We start from the raw sequence: 20,881 nt of genomic DNA, 5'->3' as shown, positions 1-20,881 counted from the left end.
CGAGGGCGGAACAGAAAGGCCGTCCCAACTATCGAACTGCGAGACGCGGGTGAGGACCGGAAGAGTCAACTCAACAAATCCTAACAATGCGCGCAGCACTGCATGAAGACAGAACAGATTTTTTTTCGACTTTAACCTATTTTCACTTGCTTTTTGTTGATCGGATTTTTGATTAAACAAGGTTTGTTTTTTTGTCGTTTTTTTTTTTTTGTCTTTTTTCTATTTTTTTTTATCAGTTAGTAAATGGAAAACAATACCTAAAACAGAACAGGATAATGTATTGGAAGGATTTTGAAGGGGGTTGTCTCAGAAAAATTTGCCTACTTGAGGTTTTTTTTTTTTTCTTCTTTTTTTCTTTTTTTAAATCCCCTCAGCTCTGAGATGACCCTGAATCGTTTGCTGGTTGAGGTCCGGTCACAAAAAAAAAAAAAAAAAAAAAAAAAAAAACAAGGGAGAGGGAAGGTTTTCCCTCTCAGCGACGGGCGTCCTCTTGCAAAACTGGAGTATTCAAATGTTGCTGCTCCCTGCGGAGAGAGGAGAGGGACAGAACGGTGAGGCGCCCGACTCGGCTGCGCCCCCTGCTGGAGCGCTCCGGTATCAAACTAGAACACGGTCCACCTGCGTACCTGTACACTGTGATCCAGGGAAGAGAGGGGAACAGATCGTGTTCTGCCACCAGCACTCGTCTTGTTGGCTGCCCGTTCCTCCCTGTCCGCCTATATTCAGCAGAGGGAACTGAAGCGAGACAGATCGACAGCGGTTAGCTTGTCAGTCAACGGTCGCGCGTTTTGGGGAATTCGTGTTGCAAAATTAACGACCCCCTCACCTCTGGCACGTGTCCAACAAAGTCATAAGCGATCCCGTACTTGGGGATCTGGCCCGCTGGTGAACATATGCAGGACTGTTTCTCTCCCGCAGGCTCGTCTTTCTGAACCTTGTCGACCGACGCGTCCGGCGGTCCGCCCGCACCCGGTGCCGCCGCCGCCGCCGCCGTCTCGCAGTCTAAGCAAATCTCTTGCTCAGCGATTGGCAGGAGGGCGCCGGAGCCCTCCTGTGAATCCAGAGAGGTCTGGGCGCTCTTCTCCATGCCAGACTTCTTCAATCTGGGTAAGAATTTACCAGATTCCAGTTCTGACTTCCCGTAATAGGGGCCCTCGCACTCCGCATCCTCCTCCAGAGGCTTGAGGTCCGCCTGGGGGTCGTCGAAGACGTCCACCGGCGCCAGGACGGGGAAACTCATCTCCTCTTTGTCAGTCTCGGCCTCCGAATCACTCACTCCACCGGGAGACAGCTCTGAGGCCGATATAGGTCGGAAATGAGTCCTGGGGGAAATGCGAATGGCTCTGTATTGCGTCCGGTTGATGCCGTATATTCGTGGGTGGAAGGCTTCGTTCTCCGAGTCCGAGCAAAGGATGGATTTGGGCTTGAACCCCGGACTGAACGAGGCCATGTCCTCGGGCTCGAAGGAGCACTCCACGTGGAGGACCTGGGAGAAGGGATTGTTCAGGTTGAAGGATGCGAACGGGTATTCTAAACCTTGCTCCTCGCCGTGCAAGCCTCCGTACGACCCCAGCAAATCTTCATGGAAGATGAAGGAGAATCCCTTATTCAATCCGTCCCCGCCTCCTTTCATGGCCTGGTCGCTCTGCCCGAAGGACACCAGGGGCCTCCACAGGGGCCGGTGTCCCGGGGCGAAGCAGCTGCCCGAGTTCATGAACACGTCCGTGCCGGTGATGGTGAGCATATCCGAGCCGGACGCGGCGGCGGCGGCGGTGCACTGCAGCAGGCTGCCTTGGGTGTCGCTCGGCGGCACGACGGCCCAGTTCTTATCGCCGCTTAGTGTCTTCAGCTCTCCGTACACCCCTCCGAGGATGAACGACGTGCTCTCCTTCTCGGACGTCAGGTCCCAGGGCTTGGACGGAGTCATGTAATCCCCGGCGCCGTCGGTCTTGGAGAGTTTGTTTTTGGCCAGGTCCTGCTCGTCTTTCTTGCCGTCCCACAGGTGGTACTCGGACCGCTGCACCGCTTTCTTCTGCGGTCCCTGGCCGTGAGCGCCCTTCGCCTGCACCTCCAGACAGCCGCGGCGGTAGCCGCCCGACTCGTCCGGGAACAGCCCCTCCCGGGGCTTCTCCGCCTCCTGCCTCGGTGTTGCATGTTTGCCGTCTCCGATCGCAGTCCAAATGTCTTTGATAATCCCTGAGCTGTAATCATCACTCTGTTGGTTTGTGTTGTCCGAAAACATGCCAGTGCTGTACTGTTTACTCTCGTCCTTCTCCAACGCGATGCCGCAAACGGACTCCAATTTAGATTTTTTGGTGAAGGTCTGATTGGACGCCGCGCCGACGCCGACCTCCTCGCACTTCCGGCCGGAGTCGTCCTGCAAAAAATCCAAGAGTTCATCCTCCAGATATGTACCGGAGAGAGGAGGGATGATACAATCAATCTCTTCGTTGCCAGTCTGAGCAGCGTCCTCGGCAGGGGCGGCTCCTTGCTCGTTGTCTGAACGGGTCTCCTCTGAATGCGACCACGGACTGCAAGTTCGCGTTGATAGGTTCGAACAGTGTTCAGTTTCATCGAAGGCACTATTTTTGGTCCATATAAGCAAACGAGACTGTTTATTTGAATGCGGGTCGAGACAGCTGCTGGAGTCGGTGTTGTTCTCGTGACCGGCGGTGAGTGAGTCGCGGGGAAAAGGGAAAGTGGGGCTGTCGTACTGCAGCTCGAAGAGAGAGAAGCAGGACGAGTTCAGACCGGATCGGTCACTGGCGGCTTCAGGGACAGACGGCTCCTCCAGGGCTCCGGACAGTTTGCTCAGGGTGAACGAGACGCTATCGAGGAGAGGGGAGAGCCGGATGGGAGAGTCCCCTATGAAGCTCTCTCCGTCTATATCCTCCGAAGTGGACGGGGAGTAGCACCCCCACACTTGAGCCATGTTCTCCAGATCCTCCATTAGAAATCCGGCAGATCCCGAAGCGTCCTGCGAGTCTGCCCGTATTGCACTTTTCCCTTGCTGCTCAAGGCCATCTAACACTAAACAACATTCTGCCTCAACGTCTCTTTGCTCTTTGCTTTTTTGTCGGATCATGCTTAAGATCCGACTCTCTTGTATCGAGTCTGAGGCACTAGTATCCAATATGGATTGATAAATATCTACTTCATAGAAGTGAGTGAATTCGGACAGATGCTTGTCATCTAAATCTCTACTATCCTCTGGCTGAGGGCAGCTTGAGGTCCCAGTGAGTTCGGCAGAGTCGTCTTCCGCGTCGCCGGGCCCTTCCACGAAGTGCCCGTCCACGAAGGAGCCCGCCGCTAGGTACGCCCTCTGGTAGCTCTCGTTGGCAATGCAGATCCCCTGTATTCGCTCCGGCAACCTCTCCAAGTCAGTTGGCAAGTCGAAGCCGTCGAAGGAGTCTACTTTGCTCCGATATTTTGTTTCCAGCTTGCTCTGTCTGCTGCTGAACGGTATAAAATACTCGGTGATGGGTTCGGTGTACCAGAGCGGCTCCTCCATGTATTCCTTTCTGTTTCTGGCCTCTACTGCAGACTCCTTCGCTTCCGCCCAGCTCGGATCTTTGCGAATCTCCTTCAGCATTCTCTTCCCCTTTTTATAAAGCTGTGGTTGTTTGGCAATGCTGCCTGTGGCGCCGCCGCCGCTTCCCCCCGCGTTTCTTCGCTCGTCCTTGTCGACGACCTTCACCTGCAGCTTCACCTGCCCGCCGTTGCGCGTTCTCTTGCTCTTCGCAGCCTCTCTGGATTTGTGCCTTATTCTAACTGTCTTGCTTCTGGACGACTTTGAGTCGCCCTGGTTCCCACTCGAGCTCGACCCAGCCTCACTGGAGCCAGAAGACCAGGACCGCGGTCGGTATTTGCCTTCAGATCTGTGTCTCATCTGCCTCTTGGAGTGGACGGCGGATTTCTCCTCGCCCGCCGCGCCGCCGTGGTATCGATTCTCCTTCTCCTTCTTGCTCCGCCGCTGCTGGCCTCTCTCGTTGGTTGCCGTAGTGATGGTACCGCATGCCTCCAGGTTTCGCTCCTTCGCAGCCTCGCCCTCGCTGTTGCAATCTTTGGGGGAAGAGGTGTCTGTGCTGGTTTGCGGGGCTGCAGAGGAGGAACTTGAGTACGTGCAGGCCTTGGCCTTGTTCCACACCGTCATGATCTCTTGGAGACAAACAGGCTTCTCTGACAAAGGAGGGAAGGCTTCATAATACCTGCAGACACAAGAAAGAGAGGCCAACACAGTTTCAATGCTTTCACCCCCCATGACAGTCTGAGAACAAACTTGTGACGGTCTAACTTACATTTCCACCTGGTCCTTTGAAGAGGGGGACTCAGTTCGCTCTGGAGATTGAGAGCCATCAGACTTCTTTTGAATCTGCTTTTCCTCTGAAAAGCATCCAACAGAAAATGTCCCATCAGAAGAGTTGCGACTCAACTTCTCTGTAATGCATCCACAAGAACAAGAAGTCTATATATCGAGTATCAAACCTTTCTGTTTGTTTTGGATGTCCTTCAGTTTCGAGCAAAGCTCTTCAACCAGGCTCTCAATTCCAGAGTTCTGCATAGACGACAAAAAACAAGGTTTGAAATAAATTTGCTACCATCGTCCTTAAAAAAAAAAAAAAAAAAAAAATCAAAATCAGATCAAGATATTTCAGAAAATGTTTCCATTAAGAGGTCCAGTTTATAGTATGACTCGTTGAATTATCAGTAAAATGTAACCTTTGGATGCCAGTTTTGATCAGACCATTAGTTGCTCTTTAATAAAAAACATTGCAAATGTTTTGTTTTTTGTTATAAATATGACTGATCATTTTAATTCAGGGGCCACACAAAGTCTAATTTCATCAAATAGTGCCAGAATAACCTTTCTTTTTTTAGTCACAGACGATATGTGATGAATATATCTATATTTTTCACAATACCAAACAATTATTACTGAAGTTCACTGCAAATTTCTCTCAATATGCTTGGTGGTTTGACCAGCCGTACTGGAGGCTCTCACAGGCCGCTTTTGGAACATCAGCCTTATGTTTAACACCTCAACTTCATTGTGAGACATGGAAAAACTCTATTTGTCCTTTTAACTACATGTTTTATAAAATTAACCTCAATTATATTCACATTTCCAAACCCCTAGCCACTTCAAAGCAGGAAAAAAGCTATTTTGGCTCAAGTTTTCCATTTTGCATTAATCTATCAATCAAAGCAATCAAAAATGATGCTAGAAAACTTCAGGCTTTCTTATTAACTTAAGCATTAACAGAATTTGTTAGGACAGTCATCCAAACAGTCATGATAAAATGCTGGATTTGTCCCGCCACGGCCAAGCAGCGGCTAATATTCAGATATTATCAGAGAAATTGCTATTTGGGCCAGCTCTACCTGCAGCAGCATCATAGAGGATAACAGCACGACATAACAGATGAAGGGGAACAAGCGAGCACCAGAAGTCCGAATTCTATACTGGAAGACCATTTTTTGCATTTTTAAATGCCAACAGGTAAAAAAAAAAGAATAGAAAACAAATGCACTGCTTGCAAATGCAGTAAGAAGCCTGTCCCGACTATCAGCGTTAGCAGGAATACTGACGTGAAATAAAAGCAATACAGAAATTATTGAGTAGCATCATTATCCTCTGTACTTCATCTATACAAAAATTCAATACTGATGATATAGTTGATAGTTTGAAGCACTTTTTCATCAGTGCTGTAGTGAAAGAAAAGAAGAATCACTGGTGCTGTCAATAAATGTGAAGAATAACATCTACTAATTGCACTAACCTTGGCATGAACACTTTCATCTATGACTTCTCAAACAAAACCAGCACATTTTCAAAAAAAGAAAAAAAAATACTAAAAACTTATCTCACTGAATAAAACTGGGGCTAGACTCCACTTCACAAGCTACAGGTCTCTTTCTTTACAACCACCAGTGGCCGATGACACAAACTCATGGAGGAGGATAAAAAGCTGTCAGAGAGTCCGTGTGGATTCAGATCTAACAGCACAACATCACTGACATTCATGGAATCAATTGAGGCAATCATAGATTACACACAAACTACACAACTGGAATATTCAAAGGCATAAAAAAAAACCAAAAAAAAAAACCACTCCCAACACTATCAACAAAAACAATCAACAGTCAACAGCTTGGAACATTATGGCATCAGAGGGACAGTTTCACGATGGGTGAAAAGTTATTCAAAAGACAGGAAGTCATTTGTGAAGCTGGGAAACTTTACTTCTTCATGCTAAGACATTACTTGTGGCGTCCCGCATGGGTTAGTACTGGGGCCCAGTCTTCAGCCTTTTATCAGGGGTGTTAAAACATTTTAGTTCAGGGGCCGCATACAGACCATTTTCATCTCGAGTGGGCCAAACTAATAAAACAGCGCCAAGATAAACATTAAAGTTAAACTTTAATTTTTTTTCTCTGTTGTGGAGCAGAATATTAGAAAAAAAAAATGTAGATTTCCATAGTTACTTAAAATGTTACAAATAAATCCCTCATGTAGAAACAAATAAGTTCATTTCATGGTGAAAGTTGTTAAAAAGCCATGGTTAAAAAGGTTTTGAGTTGGACATCTTCATACAGGATCTTCACACGATTGTTTTCGCTACAAAAGAGTGAGTGCTCACCTCACCTATACATGAACTTTGGCATTTTCTCTGGTAAAAACAGGCCTGAAAAAGCTCATAAATACACTGTTGGCTCTAAAACATTTAAACCTTGGGAATTTTTTGTCTTTTAACAAATATATGACACTTCTCATCAGCTGTCAAATGCCACATTGACAACAAGAAAGATTCAAAAATGCAAAAAAAAAAAAGAAAGCCTTGTGTTGGGAGGTACCTTTAAAAGCAGCACACAGTCACGTGCCTTGAAAGCAGCACAATGCATGTTTTTACAAACTCAACCTGACGCCATAGCTTTGAAGCTAATACTAGTGTGTTGGCTTTCAATGCAGCATCACTGAAAAGTGTCCACTGCGTTTAAGAATTTTAAAAATCTACTACTAAGGCCAATAATTTAGAAATACAGACATTAAAGAAACAAATCATAACGCTTCCTTCGGATGTAACTGGACGGTCGTACTCCAGCGGGACATGCATGCAAATCAACTTATCTGGCAACAGAGAAATAAATGTTAACCTGTATGTTAGTATTTAAAAACAAGAATGGATGGTGGAGAAGGGGTTGGTACTCTCGGGTAAGAATGTAATGCCACCCAAGAGAAAGAATGACAGGCACGAGGGGTTGACACAACTCGAGCCAGCTGACTTATGAGAGCTCAGACATGCTCGGCCATGACTGTGCTAAATTTAGCCGTGGCGCAGAAATCGTTCACAAACGAAAGAAGCAGATAGATGGTTGATCAACAGCACACAGGACTGCATCACGCAGCGCCCGAAGACACGGGAAACACCCTCTGATAAATCCCAACATGGCCGCAGTCTTCCAGATTAAAGCATTCCTCGCCGTGCCGCTACAGGAGCAGTGACGTTTCCTCCTGCATCGCTGAGCTAATGCCGGTCAGCTGACAGGCCATCGACTCTGCTGCTCGCTGCAGGAATCCTGCGCCGGTTAAAAGTCCACTCCCTCCTGCTCTGAAGCACACCCACTTTACTACAGCCGGCCACAAGTCAGCAGATTTCAGCCGTTTCAGAAACACTGACTGAAATATTCATACATCTGGGATATTCCCGGCGAAGGCCGCTCTTTCAGTCCTTTCTGTCGCGGCGCTGACCCCGGCGTAACCCTCCCGGCACAGACTTAAAATGAAGGAGCCAAATAAGGTGATGACATGTTTCCAAAACAGATCTGCGCTTGTTCAGTGTTTCCCGGCGTCCACACGGCTCCATTCAGCGTCCCTCCACCGTGATTCATGCCATCAGGACGTGCATGACTGCACCTTATCAAGCACCGGGGACGGAGACGCTCGCCGATCCCCGACACAATTAGACACACGACGTCATCTGGCACGACGGACTCAGAGAGCCCTTCATTCAGAACATCCAAACACACCGGATAAAGCTTCATAAATGTACCGACGAGTGCGGGATCGCAACACGGCTCACCTCATCGGATGCGGAGCGAAGACACTGCACGGCGGCTTGCTTCTTCATTTCCTCCAGACTCAGGTCGGTCCCTCCTTTCTTCTTGCTCTTGCCCCATTTCTTCCCAGATCCCTTCTCCCATCCCAAGAAGATGTCGTTCTCCTTACAGACGAAAGAAAAGTCAAGTTTAACCGGCGACAAGACGGAACCAATTCCTGGGAGTAGAGGGAGGGGGGGTGGGGGGGGGAGACCCACCTGGTCCTGCAGGTCGTAGTCGTAACTGTCGTGCAGGAGGAGGCTGAGGACGTAGCGGGTGTAAATCATGGCGTCGATCCCGCACTTCTCCAGCTCCTGGCCGAGCCAGCTTTGCACTGGCCCGAGCGACTGGAGCAGGGACATCTCCGAGGCGGGCAGGGGGCCCACGAGGGGGTAGGGGCAAGAGAGGCTTTCAGGAGGAGCAGGACCGTCGGAATCGGTGCTCACTGGACGCATGGGACCATCAGGTGTTGGCCATTCTCAGGTAAAGCAGCATGGTGACGGGTAGGTACTGTAGGGCGGCTGGCGGAGAGGAGTCGGGGGGGGGGGTGAGGAACGCGAGGCAGAACCTATCAGGAGAGGGGGGGTCACTCCAGCAGGACGCACTGAAGGGGCTCTACATGGGGAGGCATGTAGGAGGATTTTTTTTTTCTTTTTTTTTTATTGCTTTAAGCAAAAAAAAGAGGGGGGGATTACTCGTCAGGCATGGCTAATGCTGCTGATGGATCTCAGCTGCTGAGAACACAAGACGTGTTTGCATCTCAGTAAGAAGGAGCCATTCTGGGGCTACGTCTTACTTCACCGGCACCACCTGAAAGAGAACAAACAAACAAACATCACGAACAGTGCTCAAGTTCAATGCAAGTCGGAGCAGGAAACAAAGAGCCTTCTGATTTTCATAAATGCATGAAGGCACGAGGTCACTGCTCTGAGGACTGGAAACTACGCTTTCTTATTTTTCAAGGCACGGAACAGGGACCGACATTATGAGGAGCAGCGCGATGACGGACCTTTCAGCGTTGGATGCGTTCAGCTCTACAAGCCCACAGGACAAATTTAATGATTACAGTTACTGATGGGACAAACGGAAAGCACGAGCACCATCACAACACTCACAATCAACAAGTCAGAAAGCAATAACAGCCCACAAATACAGGATCTATATCAACAGTGACATTCAAATTCCACCTTGATCAAAGTAACTTAAAGCCACAGTGTCCAAATGAAAAGTAACACAAAAAGCTATATTTATTCCTCAAAAACAATCCAGTTTCCACATCCCACCCCTGCATAACACATTACTTCATAATTAAACCTGAAAAGGTCTGCACAGTGCATGTCTCAAGTAGGGAAAATTGACAAAGCGACTGATCTGTGAACTCCAGCATACACCGATTCCAACAGACTGATCTCCTGTGAAAAGTCACGAACATATAAAGAAATCTCCTATTTGTACACAATGTCATTCATTGTATTATTCAAAGACTCAATCTACCTGTATGAGCGTGCATTTTAACTTCATAAAAAAAATCTTCAAAAATCAGACCAAGTGTTGGATGATATCAAGCCATGTAATGGAGTAAACCCCTTAAGTTTTCAGGCAAGTGCAAACAGAAAACCTGCGTTGTATCCTGGGGGTTTGTTTACCTGACAACGCGGCTCAGAGCCAGTCCATATTCTGGAGGGACTTGGTAGTTTTAGGTTGGAGAATCGCCTACAAGAGTAATCCAACTTGTCTTCCGTCCACATGAATTTCTGTTTGCAATTGCTCATGTTTAAGTGTATCGCTCTCCGCGAATGTGTGCGTTTGGTTTCATACAAAACCAACCAACAGCACCCACTTGTGGCCCACAATAAAAAAAACCGCACTGTTTTTAGTGTTTTCTACCATTTCCATGGAATCAGACATCTTTTCTCAAGTGTTGCTGTGTAAACATGAAGCTTTTCTTCTGCAAAAACAAAGTGTTTTCACTTGAAACATGTCAGGAACAAAGTCCACACAGAAAAAATGTTGAACTCTGGTTTCTGAAGTCTCTGACATGCATCAAGAAGATAGAAGCAATCTATACAGACCAAATGTTGAAGAACTGAGTGCCATCTTATTCCAATATGTGCATATCTGTTTATAATCATTGGTTTGATCAGACACATTCTAAACACGCCTATTGATCCAGTATAGTTGTGTGTTACTATTGGGTGAGTCAGCTTTCTGTAATTCAGCTGCTCCACAGGACTGCGTGCAGACCGAAAGCTGGATTGCTGTCGTTCCTCATTCAAAAACCAAAACCACTTCCTGTATTCAATCAATTTGTTACACTTGAAACATTATGAAACCTCACGAGTTGACTTCTTTAACTGCTGCTCTTTTGATCCATAAAACCGCACAGTTCCATGTCTTCATATTTATTTCACCTGTTCCTTCGGCCAGGCATGCTGCAGACTCAACTTACTAATTTAACAGAGACATCTTGAAGTGTTCATGAGTACACACACTTCCTGGATCATTTTTGATTCCAATACTTGTTTCAAGATAGAATTTAGAACTGGATCACATTAAGCTTGTGCAGGAGTAGCTAATAAAGTGACCAGGTGTTGGTGGTAATCAACAATTAATCAATTAAGCATTCACCAATACTTTATCTGGATAGAATGATATAGATAGCGACGCAGAGATACTATTTTGTTAAAGGACAAGCATGAGTATTAACTTTTAGCTCCCTGGCGATGTGAGTATTTATTAAATGCCATAAAGTCCAGTTCATTCTCCATACACAGACAATACATGACGCTATGTGTTACCGTTCAAAGTATTGTGGACGGCACCGAAAATACAACTTGGCTGTTTATGCTGCCCCTAAGTGAAACCAGCAAAATATATGAATGGCTGACCACACCGATGTAAAGCCGAATTTTTACTCTATATGCAAAGGACACGCAAAGGCTCTGCGTTTCTGTGAACCACTGTTAAAGAGCCTCTCTGACTCCCAACATGCACCGCCAACAAGCTTTGAATACACACTGTGAGGCCAACGGGAAGTGCACGGACCATGAGGACTGCGATTGGTCCATTCTACATTATTGGTTGTGTGAAGAAACTCCACATGTGATCCAGATGATGGACATGTTCACTTTATTGGTGAAACTGTTAAATTCAAGAGTGAAAAGCACACACCATCCAGAGGCAAAAACTCTGCTTTCCGTGCTGCCCACGACGCTTTGAATACCTCCGATAACATACAGCACTGTGCAAGAAGCGAGCTAGCAGCTTTGCTGAAGCTAAAATTTAGTTTTAAAGTTTCATGGGGTTACTGAGCCTTCTACGCCCCCTAGTGTTATGGCAGTAAACTACTTTGCGGTGCATACAACCTTGGCACAGGTCTTCCTGGGGTGAAGACACTGTGGGTGTATACTTAAAGCTAGGGTTGGCGATCTTGGAAAACTAGCATGGAGCACGAATGTAGCATCTCCCCAAGGCTCCGCCCAGCTCCCACCCCATTGGAGGAGCTCCGTTGGGAGCGGAGACGCAGAGATGTTCCGCGCGCGCGGTGCACCGCGTCCAGTGCGTTCCTGGCGTAACCTGTCCTCAGCGCTTCGTTTCTTCGTTTTTCTTTATTTGCACTCTGCCAAGTATGGCGCACTCACTGGTAAGTAAAGCCCCAAACATTCTTCTCCGCCATTCTGCAACGACGCTCCGTCCTTCTACGCGTGCACTAAATCAGGGTCAGTGCACGCCATTGACATGTACGCGCAGGGGGCAGGTCGAACGGCGAAGGGATTTGATTGGTTTAAAAAAAAGGTGTCCCGTCAAGACGATTGGTTGCTGTTTTTCCCGTTTTACTCCTGCTGTAGATAGCGGATATTTTCCAAACTACTTTAAGAACACGCTATGAATTGTTTCCCATCGGGTCATAAAGATCATTTTAACCAGTATTTAAAAAAATGTATCTCATTCAAATCGCCAACCCTAGCTTTAAATGTTGACACTAAAGATGAAAACATAACTCAACAAATTCAAACTAATTGGATTGGAAATGTTGAACCACATGGATCCAGCAAAAGTGGCTACGCACAGTGGCTGTCACTCTCAAATCACAGTGACAAAGTCCATGTTCTAACACTGTCCAGGTGTTTCTGTGTGGAGTTTACATGTTCTCCCTCTGTGTGCAAGTTTTTTCCTCCGGGGTTATTTGATGACCTCTGTATGAATGTGGTTGCTGTTATCTTTCTGTTTATACTGTGTTGGATGTATCCTGCCTGGACTGGCTCCAGCGACCCTGAACAGGATGAAGTATAGATGAGGGTTTGATTAAAGATGAGTAAAAATGCCCCTCTACTGGATTTACGCTGAAGAGTATGAAGGCTTTAGTGATGCATCAAGACAGATCTTTTTGGGGGCCTGACTTCTATTAAATGACAGCAAAACTGCAAGAAGTTGTATCATCAGCAGCAGCAGTTCGGATTAATGCTGAGTAATATCTCACTACACATGCGGAGGAGCAGCCGGTGGATAAGGAAGAGCAAATGGAGGCTGAGCCGACGCGATTGGCTGGCCTGCTCGCCATTCAACAGTGCCACATTATAAAGTTACCCCGTTAGAGAAGGCGAAAGGGCGCGATAAGAGGCTTTGCGGGGCTCCTGGGCACACTTTCACCCGCCACGAGCCTTCACTTCCAGCCACACTGCGCCGGCTACATACGAGGAAGCTGCAAAGGTTAGCCCCGTGAATGCTAAATATGGCTGACCAGTGCGTTACAGACCAGCTGTTTTCTCGTATACACACACCAGGTCCGGCTGCTAGCTTCACAATCCCACTGTCAACACGCAAACTTTTACGCAAGAGGTCATCTTCACCACCACGAAAGAAACACGCTCTGTTTTGCTTTATTTTGGCACTTATGCTGGTGCTGCCGAGTGCAGCAACACGAAGACAAGAACACGCGCACATACGCTGCCACTGTAACGTAGCAGCAGGAATTAAAATTCGTGCAGAACTGTGGCATTTAATCACGTCGCATTAGCGTCACTTTGGTTAGCTGGTGTTTCGGTTTAACTGGCTTCCCTGGTAACTGGTGACCGACGTCCCCAGCCTTCCGCTGCCGCTGATAGTAACAGGAGATATTGACAAACCCGATAGAAATCCGTAGCGGATGTTACTTAACCTCTTTACAATAAAGTTTTATAGCCTCGAACCTTGTGTGACTTATTTGGACATTTGCTGTGACGGGGGACGCTGGAGGAAGTTCGTCACCAGCTAACAGGGAAACCAGTTAATCCGAAACACCGGACCACCGACCTTTAGCTATCCAGCTAAGCTAGCACCCAAGACGTTTGTTTTTAGTATTTCTCCACAACGCAGCGTGCACGATTCAACCAAAACACAATCTTAACCAGCGATTACATGATTACGGTGTCATGTGCGGTTTGTGGATAGGTCAGTAATGTTGGGAGACGAGCAGGTGAACGGGTGACATTAAGCGGTCGGAGAGTAAACAGTCCGGTTTCATTAACCAAAGTTAAACATGAACCAAAGGGGAAGAGGGGCGCGCAGTGTAGACGAAGTGGGGGGATTGAATCGTCAAAGTGACGCTAGGCTTGTTGTTGTGACCGAGGGGGAGGAGGAGCGGCTGGCCGGTAGCTACCGGAGGACTGTCAGACGCTTTCCCTTCAAAAATGTGCGCCATACCGTCACCCAGAAGGAGCCCAAGTCCAAACACCACACGGCAAACCAAGCACGAGAATGGCGGAAGAAGTCTCCCCGCTTCACTTACCTGCCGTGGGCTGAAGTAGAGAGAAGCAGCGAAAGGGGAGCGGCTATTTCTCTCCCGCTGCCGTTCCGAGCTCAGGAATCCGCTGCGGTAGCATCGCGTATCATGGACGCCGACAGAAATGGCGCTGTGTTCACATCCACTGCTCCTTCAACAGCGTCAAGGAAACCGGCGACATTCGGGCTCCGGCGAGGAGGAAGGTCATCCCTCGGTGACGCGCAAAGCATAAGAGCCACAATGGCCGCCAGCGAGCGGCAGTTTCACCCACAGGAGGACTCCTGTAATGCGCCACCCTCCGCGTTCGTATCCAGGCAACAGGGCGAAGCTCTGCCGTCCTGCTCGTGTGGACGTGATCCCTCCGCCGGGGGTATTGCATCAGAAGCCCAACTAGTGCTCTTACTGTTTATATCAATATTAACGCGGTAGAAAACAATGATGAGTAGGTTGCAATTAACCACGCAAATATCAGCTGATAACTTGTCATGAACTTGCGTACAAGCGTGATATATATGCTGTAAACTTTATAATTATAATCTACATAAATCAGTAAAATGTACTGTTAGTCTAAAAAAAGATAAAATATTTGCATTTATGAATTTTATACATTAGTCGGTCATTTAATTAGTGTAGTTTTGTAGAAAGTAAGTTATTCACATCTATTTTTACATTCCATGTACGTACCAATGGATTGTCCTCAATTGCACTTTTAGGTTAGACTAGGTTATACTCTACATTGTTTCTTCCAGGGCTGTTAAAATGTGGCATGGAGGCCAAAGCCAGCCATTATAACATTATATTGTCAAAAAATTAGACAATTACTCTAATTTCTAAATGTTTGTAGCCAATTCACAGTAGGTTGTATTGTTTAGTGAGACATGTTGATGCTGCAGTGGAAGCAGCAACCTTAAAGTAGCACAAGCTTCTGCTTGTTGTGATTCTTTTAAAGATATTTCAATAAATGTGAACCTTTTTAAAATGTTTACGTACCTTTCCACATCGAAAGTTTGTTTATGCTGCTATTTCTCTGATCAAATCAGGAATGATCAGAATACAACAAGATGAAAAGATTGCTAAAACCAAATAAAAATAAATAGAATGTAGTATAAATGATACACCAGTGATATTAGTTACTTCAGTGATGGAGGAAAACACATAAAATGATACAAGAACACACAATCTCCAGGTGAAAAATCACAAGAAAAGATGTAAATTAACCAGCTACAGATGGAAACACCCAAAAGAAATGCAAACACAATGGAGCAAAAGGCTTTAACACCTGAGGATTACAACAAAGGGACACACAAAGGGAGCCATTGACCTGAATGCAAAAACCTCTGCGAAACAAGTGTGAAGTGACCACAATGGCTGCAAAACACATCACGTCTGGCTCATTCGCCGATTCTCAAAAAAACACAGGAACCCACCTTGGAAGTTTCAACCACGGACAAAAGAAGAAACTTGTACTTCAAGGTACGTTTACATGACAATATCTAAAGCGAAAACGCATCAGTTTTGCGTTTCTGAAAAATTTCCTGTTCACACGGCGACGTTCACAAAACGATGACCTTTTACACAGAAACGGCAGTCAACGTGTTTGTTCAGTGTCGCCGCGCACCGTCGTCATGGAAACCAACACCTAAACTGTGAAGGAAGTTTTGGGTTTTCACTTGAAACCGTCTTGTGACGTCTCGTGTTCTTTCTAGGGCAGTCACAATACCCTCGGTACTGCTACTGTTACTGTACCTACACCGGCTGCTCAGCTTACTACGACTGCGGCGTTACCGCTGCTATTTATACCGCCGCTGCTCCTCAACAGCAGAAGCCGTACGGCGAGGGCTTGAAACCCGACCCGGCAACCTTTACAAGTCTCTCAAAGTCTCTGGGTCACGGACTGTGTTCAGTCCGCGCTCCAGATTAGGACTATAATAAGAACTATAAGCCATGAAAATGGAGGATGAGTTGGCCGTTCGGATAAAATGTCGTTTAAAGCCGGGGCGTTTTTGAAAAGTTGCGTTTTCGGTGGCTCCGTGCACCATCGTCGTGGAAACGGACACTCGAAATGCAGCAAAGGTTTTCCATTTTCACCTGTATTCATGTAAATGTGTCCTAAAGCTGTTAGCATTGCGGTCCAGCAAACTCAAGACTGTCCGTATGTAGAGCGCCAGAGACGAGCTGTAGACCACATCTTCCATCTTCAGTTTGTAAATTTGTGGCAAACAGACCAAATCATGAGCTATTCGCAGTTTTCCAGGTCTGTTCTCTATGCTGTGAAGTGTCTTCTTTGGACGGCGTCAGACACATTCTTGGTTGGGACGACTTCCTGGATGATTCCTCAGGTTCTCTCAACAGTTTCCACATTGTATGAGGTACCTTTCTGCCTGCTCAAATATCTTAGATGATGATGAATGTTGCAGTTGAAAGCTCGTTTATTCCGTTTTGTTCAGACGTGTTGCAAAAGTCCTTGCAGGTAAAACATGGAAACCTCCCAAAACACGACTCCCTGTGTTCTTTTATTCCCTAAAACTGGTCTGAGGTGTGAAAAAGTTTTTAGCCTGACGCTTGTGTTGGTTTCCAGTTCCGTCTGTTGTTGGGTAGTTAACCTTTCGCTACGCTACACGCCTGACAGCACTGATGGGCAAGATTGACTGAAGAGGAAGTTTGTGAGCAGCCATGTTGGTCTGGTTTGAACTCAAAGTGTTGTGGAACACGGTATCTTCCCCGTGCAGCCACGACCTCGTCCGTTAAGGTGGAACTCCAGGTGAAGCAGGTAGAAGACATTCCTCCTCCTCCTGCTGCAGCTGCTGCATTCACCTCGGCATGGAGTCAGGGGTAACTCCAGTGCACCACGGCGAGGCGTGTGCAGACACAGAGGAAAAGAGGTCAGGACTGGAGTGTGCAGGAAGTGGTGCTTATATAAGCCGGTGCCACGCTACTCACTACAGCTCCCAGCATCCCACAGGGCCGGTTCAGGGATCGATTCCTATCTGAACCGGCAGCCAAAGGGCAAACACACATCGACCCTGCGGGGGATTTTTGTCAGCGATCTCTCGAACGGCGATGTTTCTAGCTGATAGGATCTCGCCGCCGCCGTGGCCGCGGCGGCTCCACGCCAGCAGCCGTCTTCGCTCTCCGCTCTGGCAGCGTTCTCATTTGCCAGCCTTAATTGAAAGTCAATTTGGAGCAGATGGCACAGTTAAAAGATGCCCGGTAATCCTCTGCGAGCGAGGTCGGGGTGGGGGTGGGGGTGGGGGTGGGGGTGGGACGGGTCGTGCGTCGCCTCTGGCTGCTTTTATTCCGGCGCAGTGAAAATCCAGACGTTTTTCTCTCTCCTCCCTCCCTTCCCCTGCCAGCCACGAGCGCCGCGCCGCTCCATCTCCGCAGCCGGCTCGCGGGGTCGTCCGAGGTGAGGCCGGCGATCGTCTGCAGGGTGGGTTTGCCGAGGCAAAGCCTTCATCGGTCACAGTTTTGCAGGCTGTGATGTGGAGCAACGCCGACTGGCGCGCTGCGTTTGTGTCCTGACGCAACCTCACGAGAGCAAAACTGACACGGATTCATTCGTGAACAAACCCCTCGGCTGCTTCAGTCCTCATGTCAGATTCCCATAAATCCTCTTAAATCACAACACCATTTTATTGAAAGGTGCATGATCGCATGAGATGTAATTATAGATTCCACAGGAATAAATCCATAATTTGAGAAAAAAAATGCATTTTTCTGTTTTTACAATAACTGTAGTTTGTACTGTGTCTCTGTTGCTTAAAAACTGTAATTAGGGACTGCCAACATTTAATTAATTAAAGTCTTACTCATTTTAGCTGATTAACTGTTTTAACTCCTGCAGGCGTTTTAGTGGTTTTTCAATTCCAGCTGGATTTGTTATTTTAGTTCATTCCAATTCAGCAGCTTTAGTCTTTGATTTTATTTTTTTTTTAAACAATTTTCACCTTTTGGCTGTTTTCACTAATAATATTTTCACTAATAATGTTTTCAGTAAAACTTCAGTAGTTTTTGCCATTTTGGCGGCGCAAATTGTTTAATCACCATTTGAATTTGATAAAGCCCATTTAGCTTTTTTTAACCACTGAAACAATTTTAGCTGCTTTTTATTTCTCTTTGAGCAACTTTTTTGAAAAATTGCCAACTCCGTCTCCATGTAGACAGACGAAAACGCAACTTTTTGAAACCGGTTTCCTCTTTCGAAAACGCTCTGACTCAATTTGCATGCAGATGGGCTATTGCCTAAAATAAAGAGAAATCATCACTCATTTGTGTGGACGTGCAAGAATCCAAGAGGAACAACATGCATTTCTCATAAATATTTAAAATAACCTCTTACCAATAACAGCTGTATTGTTTGAAGACGAGAACGTCTCATTTTTATGCTTGACTTTCAGTGAAGTTTGGCGTTCACATTCGACGGAGTCAAAGTATTTTCATAAAGTTGAATTTCCAGTGTGTCCAAGCGCCGTCGTCGTGTAAACGGACATTGAAAACGTCGTTTTCACTTGAAACGACTGTCTCGTAAAGCGGGCCCGGCAGATTATCTAAGATCCTTGGACACGTGGTGGGGTCACCTTGGTGCGCTCCATCACATGTCAGGGTCACGATGGCGCCGCCGTACGTGCACTGAAGAGCTCTCCACTCCTGTCGGCCTGACACAGTTCCCATGACATTAATCCTTTTACAGGTTTTAAATAGCTGCCCGTGAGGAGACCAATCACAGCTCGGAGCTTGAATCCAAGAGGCCAATCGGCGCGTCCGGGGAAGCTTTCCAGTCCCGCCTCCGGCTCCGGACACATGACTGTGGTTCGTCTTCCTGGCCTCGGGACCTGCTTCCCACTGTCGGCTTCCTGAGCTCGCTGACAATGAGCTGCTCTCAGAGGCGTTCTCACCTGACTGCATGACTCCGGTCGTGCATGATTATGAAGGCAGATCATGAAAGAGACGGTGCAGATGTCTCTCTGCATTCACCTGCACAGCGGTGTAGTGGTTACCTTCAAAGGGGACGTAATCCCGGTTTGATTCCAGGCTTACAGGCTCTTTAATGTGGAGTTTTCCCATTCTTCTTGTGTTTCTTCCCACAATCCCTGCTGATTAGGCGAATCGATGACTTTAAATGGCAGGAGTACAGACCGGCGCACAGCAGTAGAAGCCATAGACTCATCCGCTGTGCGCCGGTATTTCCTTCCGTGGAGCACTATGCTTGTGCAGATCTGTGTGTATCAAAATGTATCAAAATGTTATTTTAACGGATTGAAAAGAAAACACGCCTTTAAAATGTTTTATAACCATTCGGATTTACTTCACGTGCTAATACACCATCCCCTGGACCACTGGAAGGAGTATTTTGTCCACTTTCGTTAGTCCGGCTGTGTTTCCTATTGACTTTCAGCAATTGAGCTAAGCTAACTATGATGCTAACAGCTGGGATCCAGCCACTGGACGCAGAGACACAAAAAAGGTATTTATGAGCTTGTCTAACTTTGTCAATGATAGGGATAGGGCGTGGGTCAAAAATCTTCGGAGTATTCCTTTAAAGATGAACGACAAATCGTCTGAAATTTTCACCTCAAACTCAAATTTTCTGTCCGGTTCAGTTTTTTTTTTTTCTTGCAGTCGTTTCTATTCGAGCGTTCGACCTTTGCTTGAACCTCTTTTAAAGGCTCAGCTTCCATTTTTATGCCACCGGTAAAGATTCCCCCCTCCAGCAGCTGCGAATGCTTCCACAGCAGGTCACCGGGTTCCTTCTTTACTGTGCTGTCAGGGTACTTTGTCTGGTGTGAAAGGTCGGCGGCGCCGCCGTAGATCTCCGCCGCCTTTTGTCGCGGGAGGCCGTCGGCGCGCGACGTGGCCCTCCGCCGCCCGGTTATCAGGGATCGATCAGCGGGTCGGACTGTAAAAATCAATCAGCCCGTCTGCTCTCGCGAGCCAGACTGAACAAAAAAACAAAGGTCAGGTTTACCTCTGAGAGCAGGAGAAGCCGTCTGAAATGATCAAGAACGTCACCTTGTACGACATACTGATGATCACAGCTAACCGGGTCAAACAGACTTCAAAAAGTTCTTGGTTTTACTTCTTCCTTTTTGAAATTCGCTATCAATCAGCAAACAGGAAACATTAGACAAAGCGACAGAAACTCTCCGGCTGGCTCAGGCCGTTCAGTAATTGTACTTTACACTCTTAAGTGTTGCTTTAACACACCGCTTCATAACAGGCTGTTCCGAGCAGGAATTCCAGCCGGAGGTGACCTCACGGCTGACGTCAGATCAGATCTGAAAGCGCCAGCTGTTTTCAGACGCCGTCTGCGGACAGATTCAGGATAGTGTGTTAGCTGAGAGTCTGAGAGCCGTCCGTATCTCTGACGCCGTGCTCCAAAGGACGTTCGCTGAGCTGCTGACGATAAAAAAGGACAAAGTCTCCTTGTCATGTGTCTAGTAGCGTGTGTGTGTGTGTGTGTGTGTGTGTGTGTGTGTGTGTGTGTGTGTGTGTCTGTGTGTGTGTGTGTGTGTGTGTGTGTGAGGGAGGGAATCAGGCACAGAGACACAGAGCATGTCTGTTTGCATCGGGACCTTTTAACTCCGTCACGAGGAGAGTGGCCTGTAAAAGCAGGGAAATGCGGATTCCACGGCGGGGTCGGCGTCCGTCCACCCAGGGCGCCTTATCAGCGCCGTGCAGGCGCGAATGTTTGCAGACGATTACCCGCTGACAGTCCCACAGGTTTTCGGTGCATTCTCGGTCAAACCGGATCAGTTTCTGTGTTTACCCTCGTCGGTCGGCGCCCGATAAAGAACTGTCAAGAATGCCGACGGGCGATTTCAAAGGAGGAACAAAGAAATACAAAGACCCATTCAGCCACAGTCTGACATGTTGAGGAAAGCAGGGAGAATTGTGCGTAACGATCAGATTTCACCAATAATCAACTCATTTACAACTTGAAGATACTTGTTTGGTTGGCTGAAGTGCCGTTTCCATGGCAACGTCGAGTCGCCAATTGAAAATGTAACAGTCTTTTGGGTTGTC

At 47.2% G+C, this 20,881-nt stretch overlaps 1 protein-coding gene across 1 annotated transcript; it reads right to left on the bottom strand.

Moving 5' to 3' along the window:
* Positions 1 to 449: 449 nt before the first annotated feature.
* kiaa0232 (KIAA0232 ortholog) lies at positions 450 to 14,112 on the bottom strand. The gene is made up of 8 exons (XM_030083619.1): positions 13,865 to 14,112; positions 8,316 to 8,907; positions 8,082 to 8,222; positions 4,486 to 4,555; positions 4,299 to 4,383; positions 827 to 4,208; positions 627 to 735; positions 450 to 524 (listed from the first exon to the last, which is right to left on the bottom strand). Exons 2-8 carry the CDS (start codon positions 8,550 to 8,552, stop codon positions 508 to 510), a joined length of 4,041 nt encoding a protein of 1,346 aa, XP_029939479.1. The 5' UTR covers positions 8,553 to 8,907; positions 13,865 to 14,112; the 3' UTR covers positions 450 to 507.
* Positions 14,113 to 20,881: the final 6,769 nt, after the last annotated feature.

The sequence above is a fragment of the Salarias fasciatus genome, chromosome 3, assembly GCF_902148845.1.
Source record: "Salarias fasciatus chromosome 3, fSalaFa1.1, whole genome shotgun sequence".
NCBI lineage: Eukaryota > Metazoa > Chordata > Actinopteri > Blenniiformes > Blenniidae > Salarias > Salarias fasciatus.
Note: the sequence above shows the minus strand (reverse complement) of the source record. Positions and strands in the feature narration are given on the sequence as shown.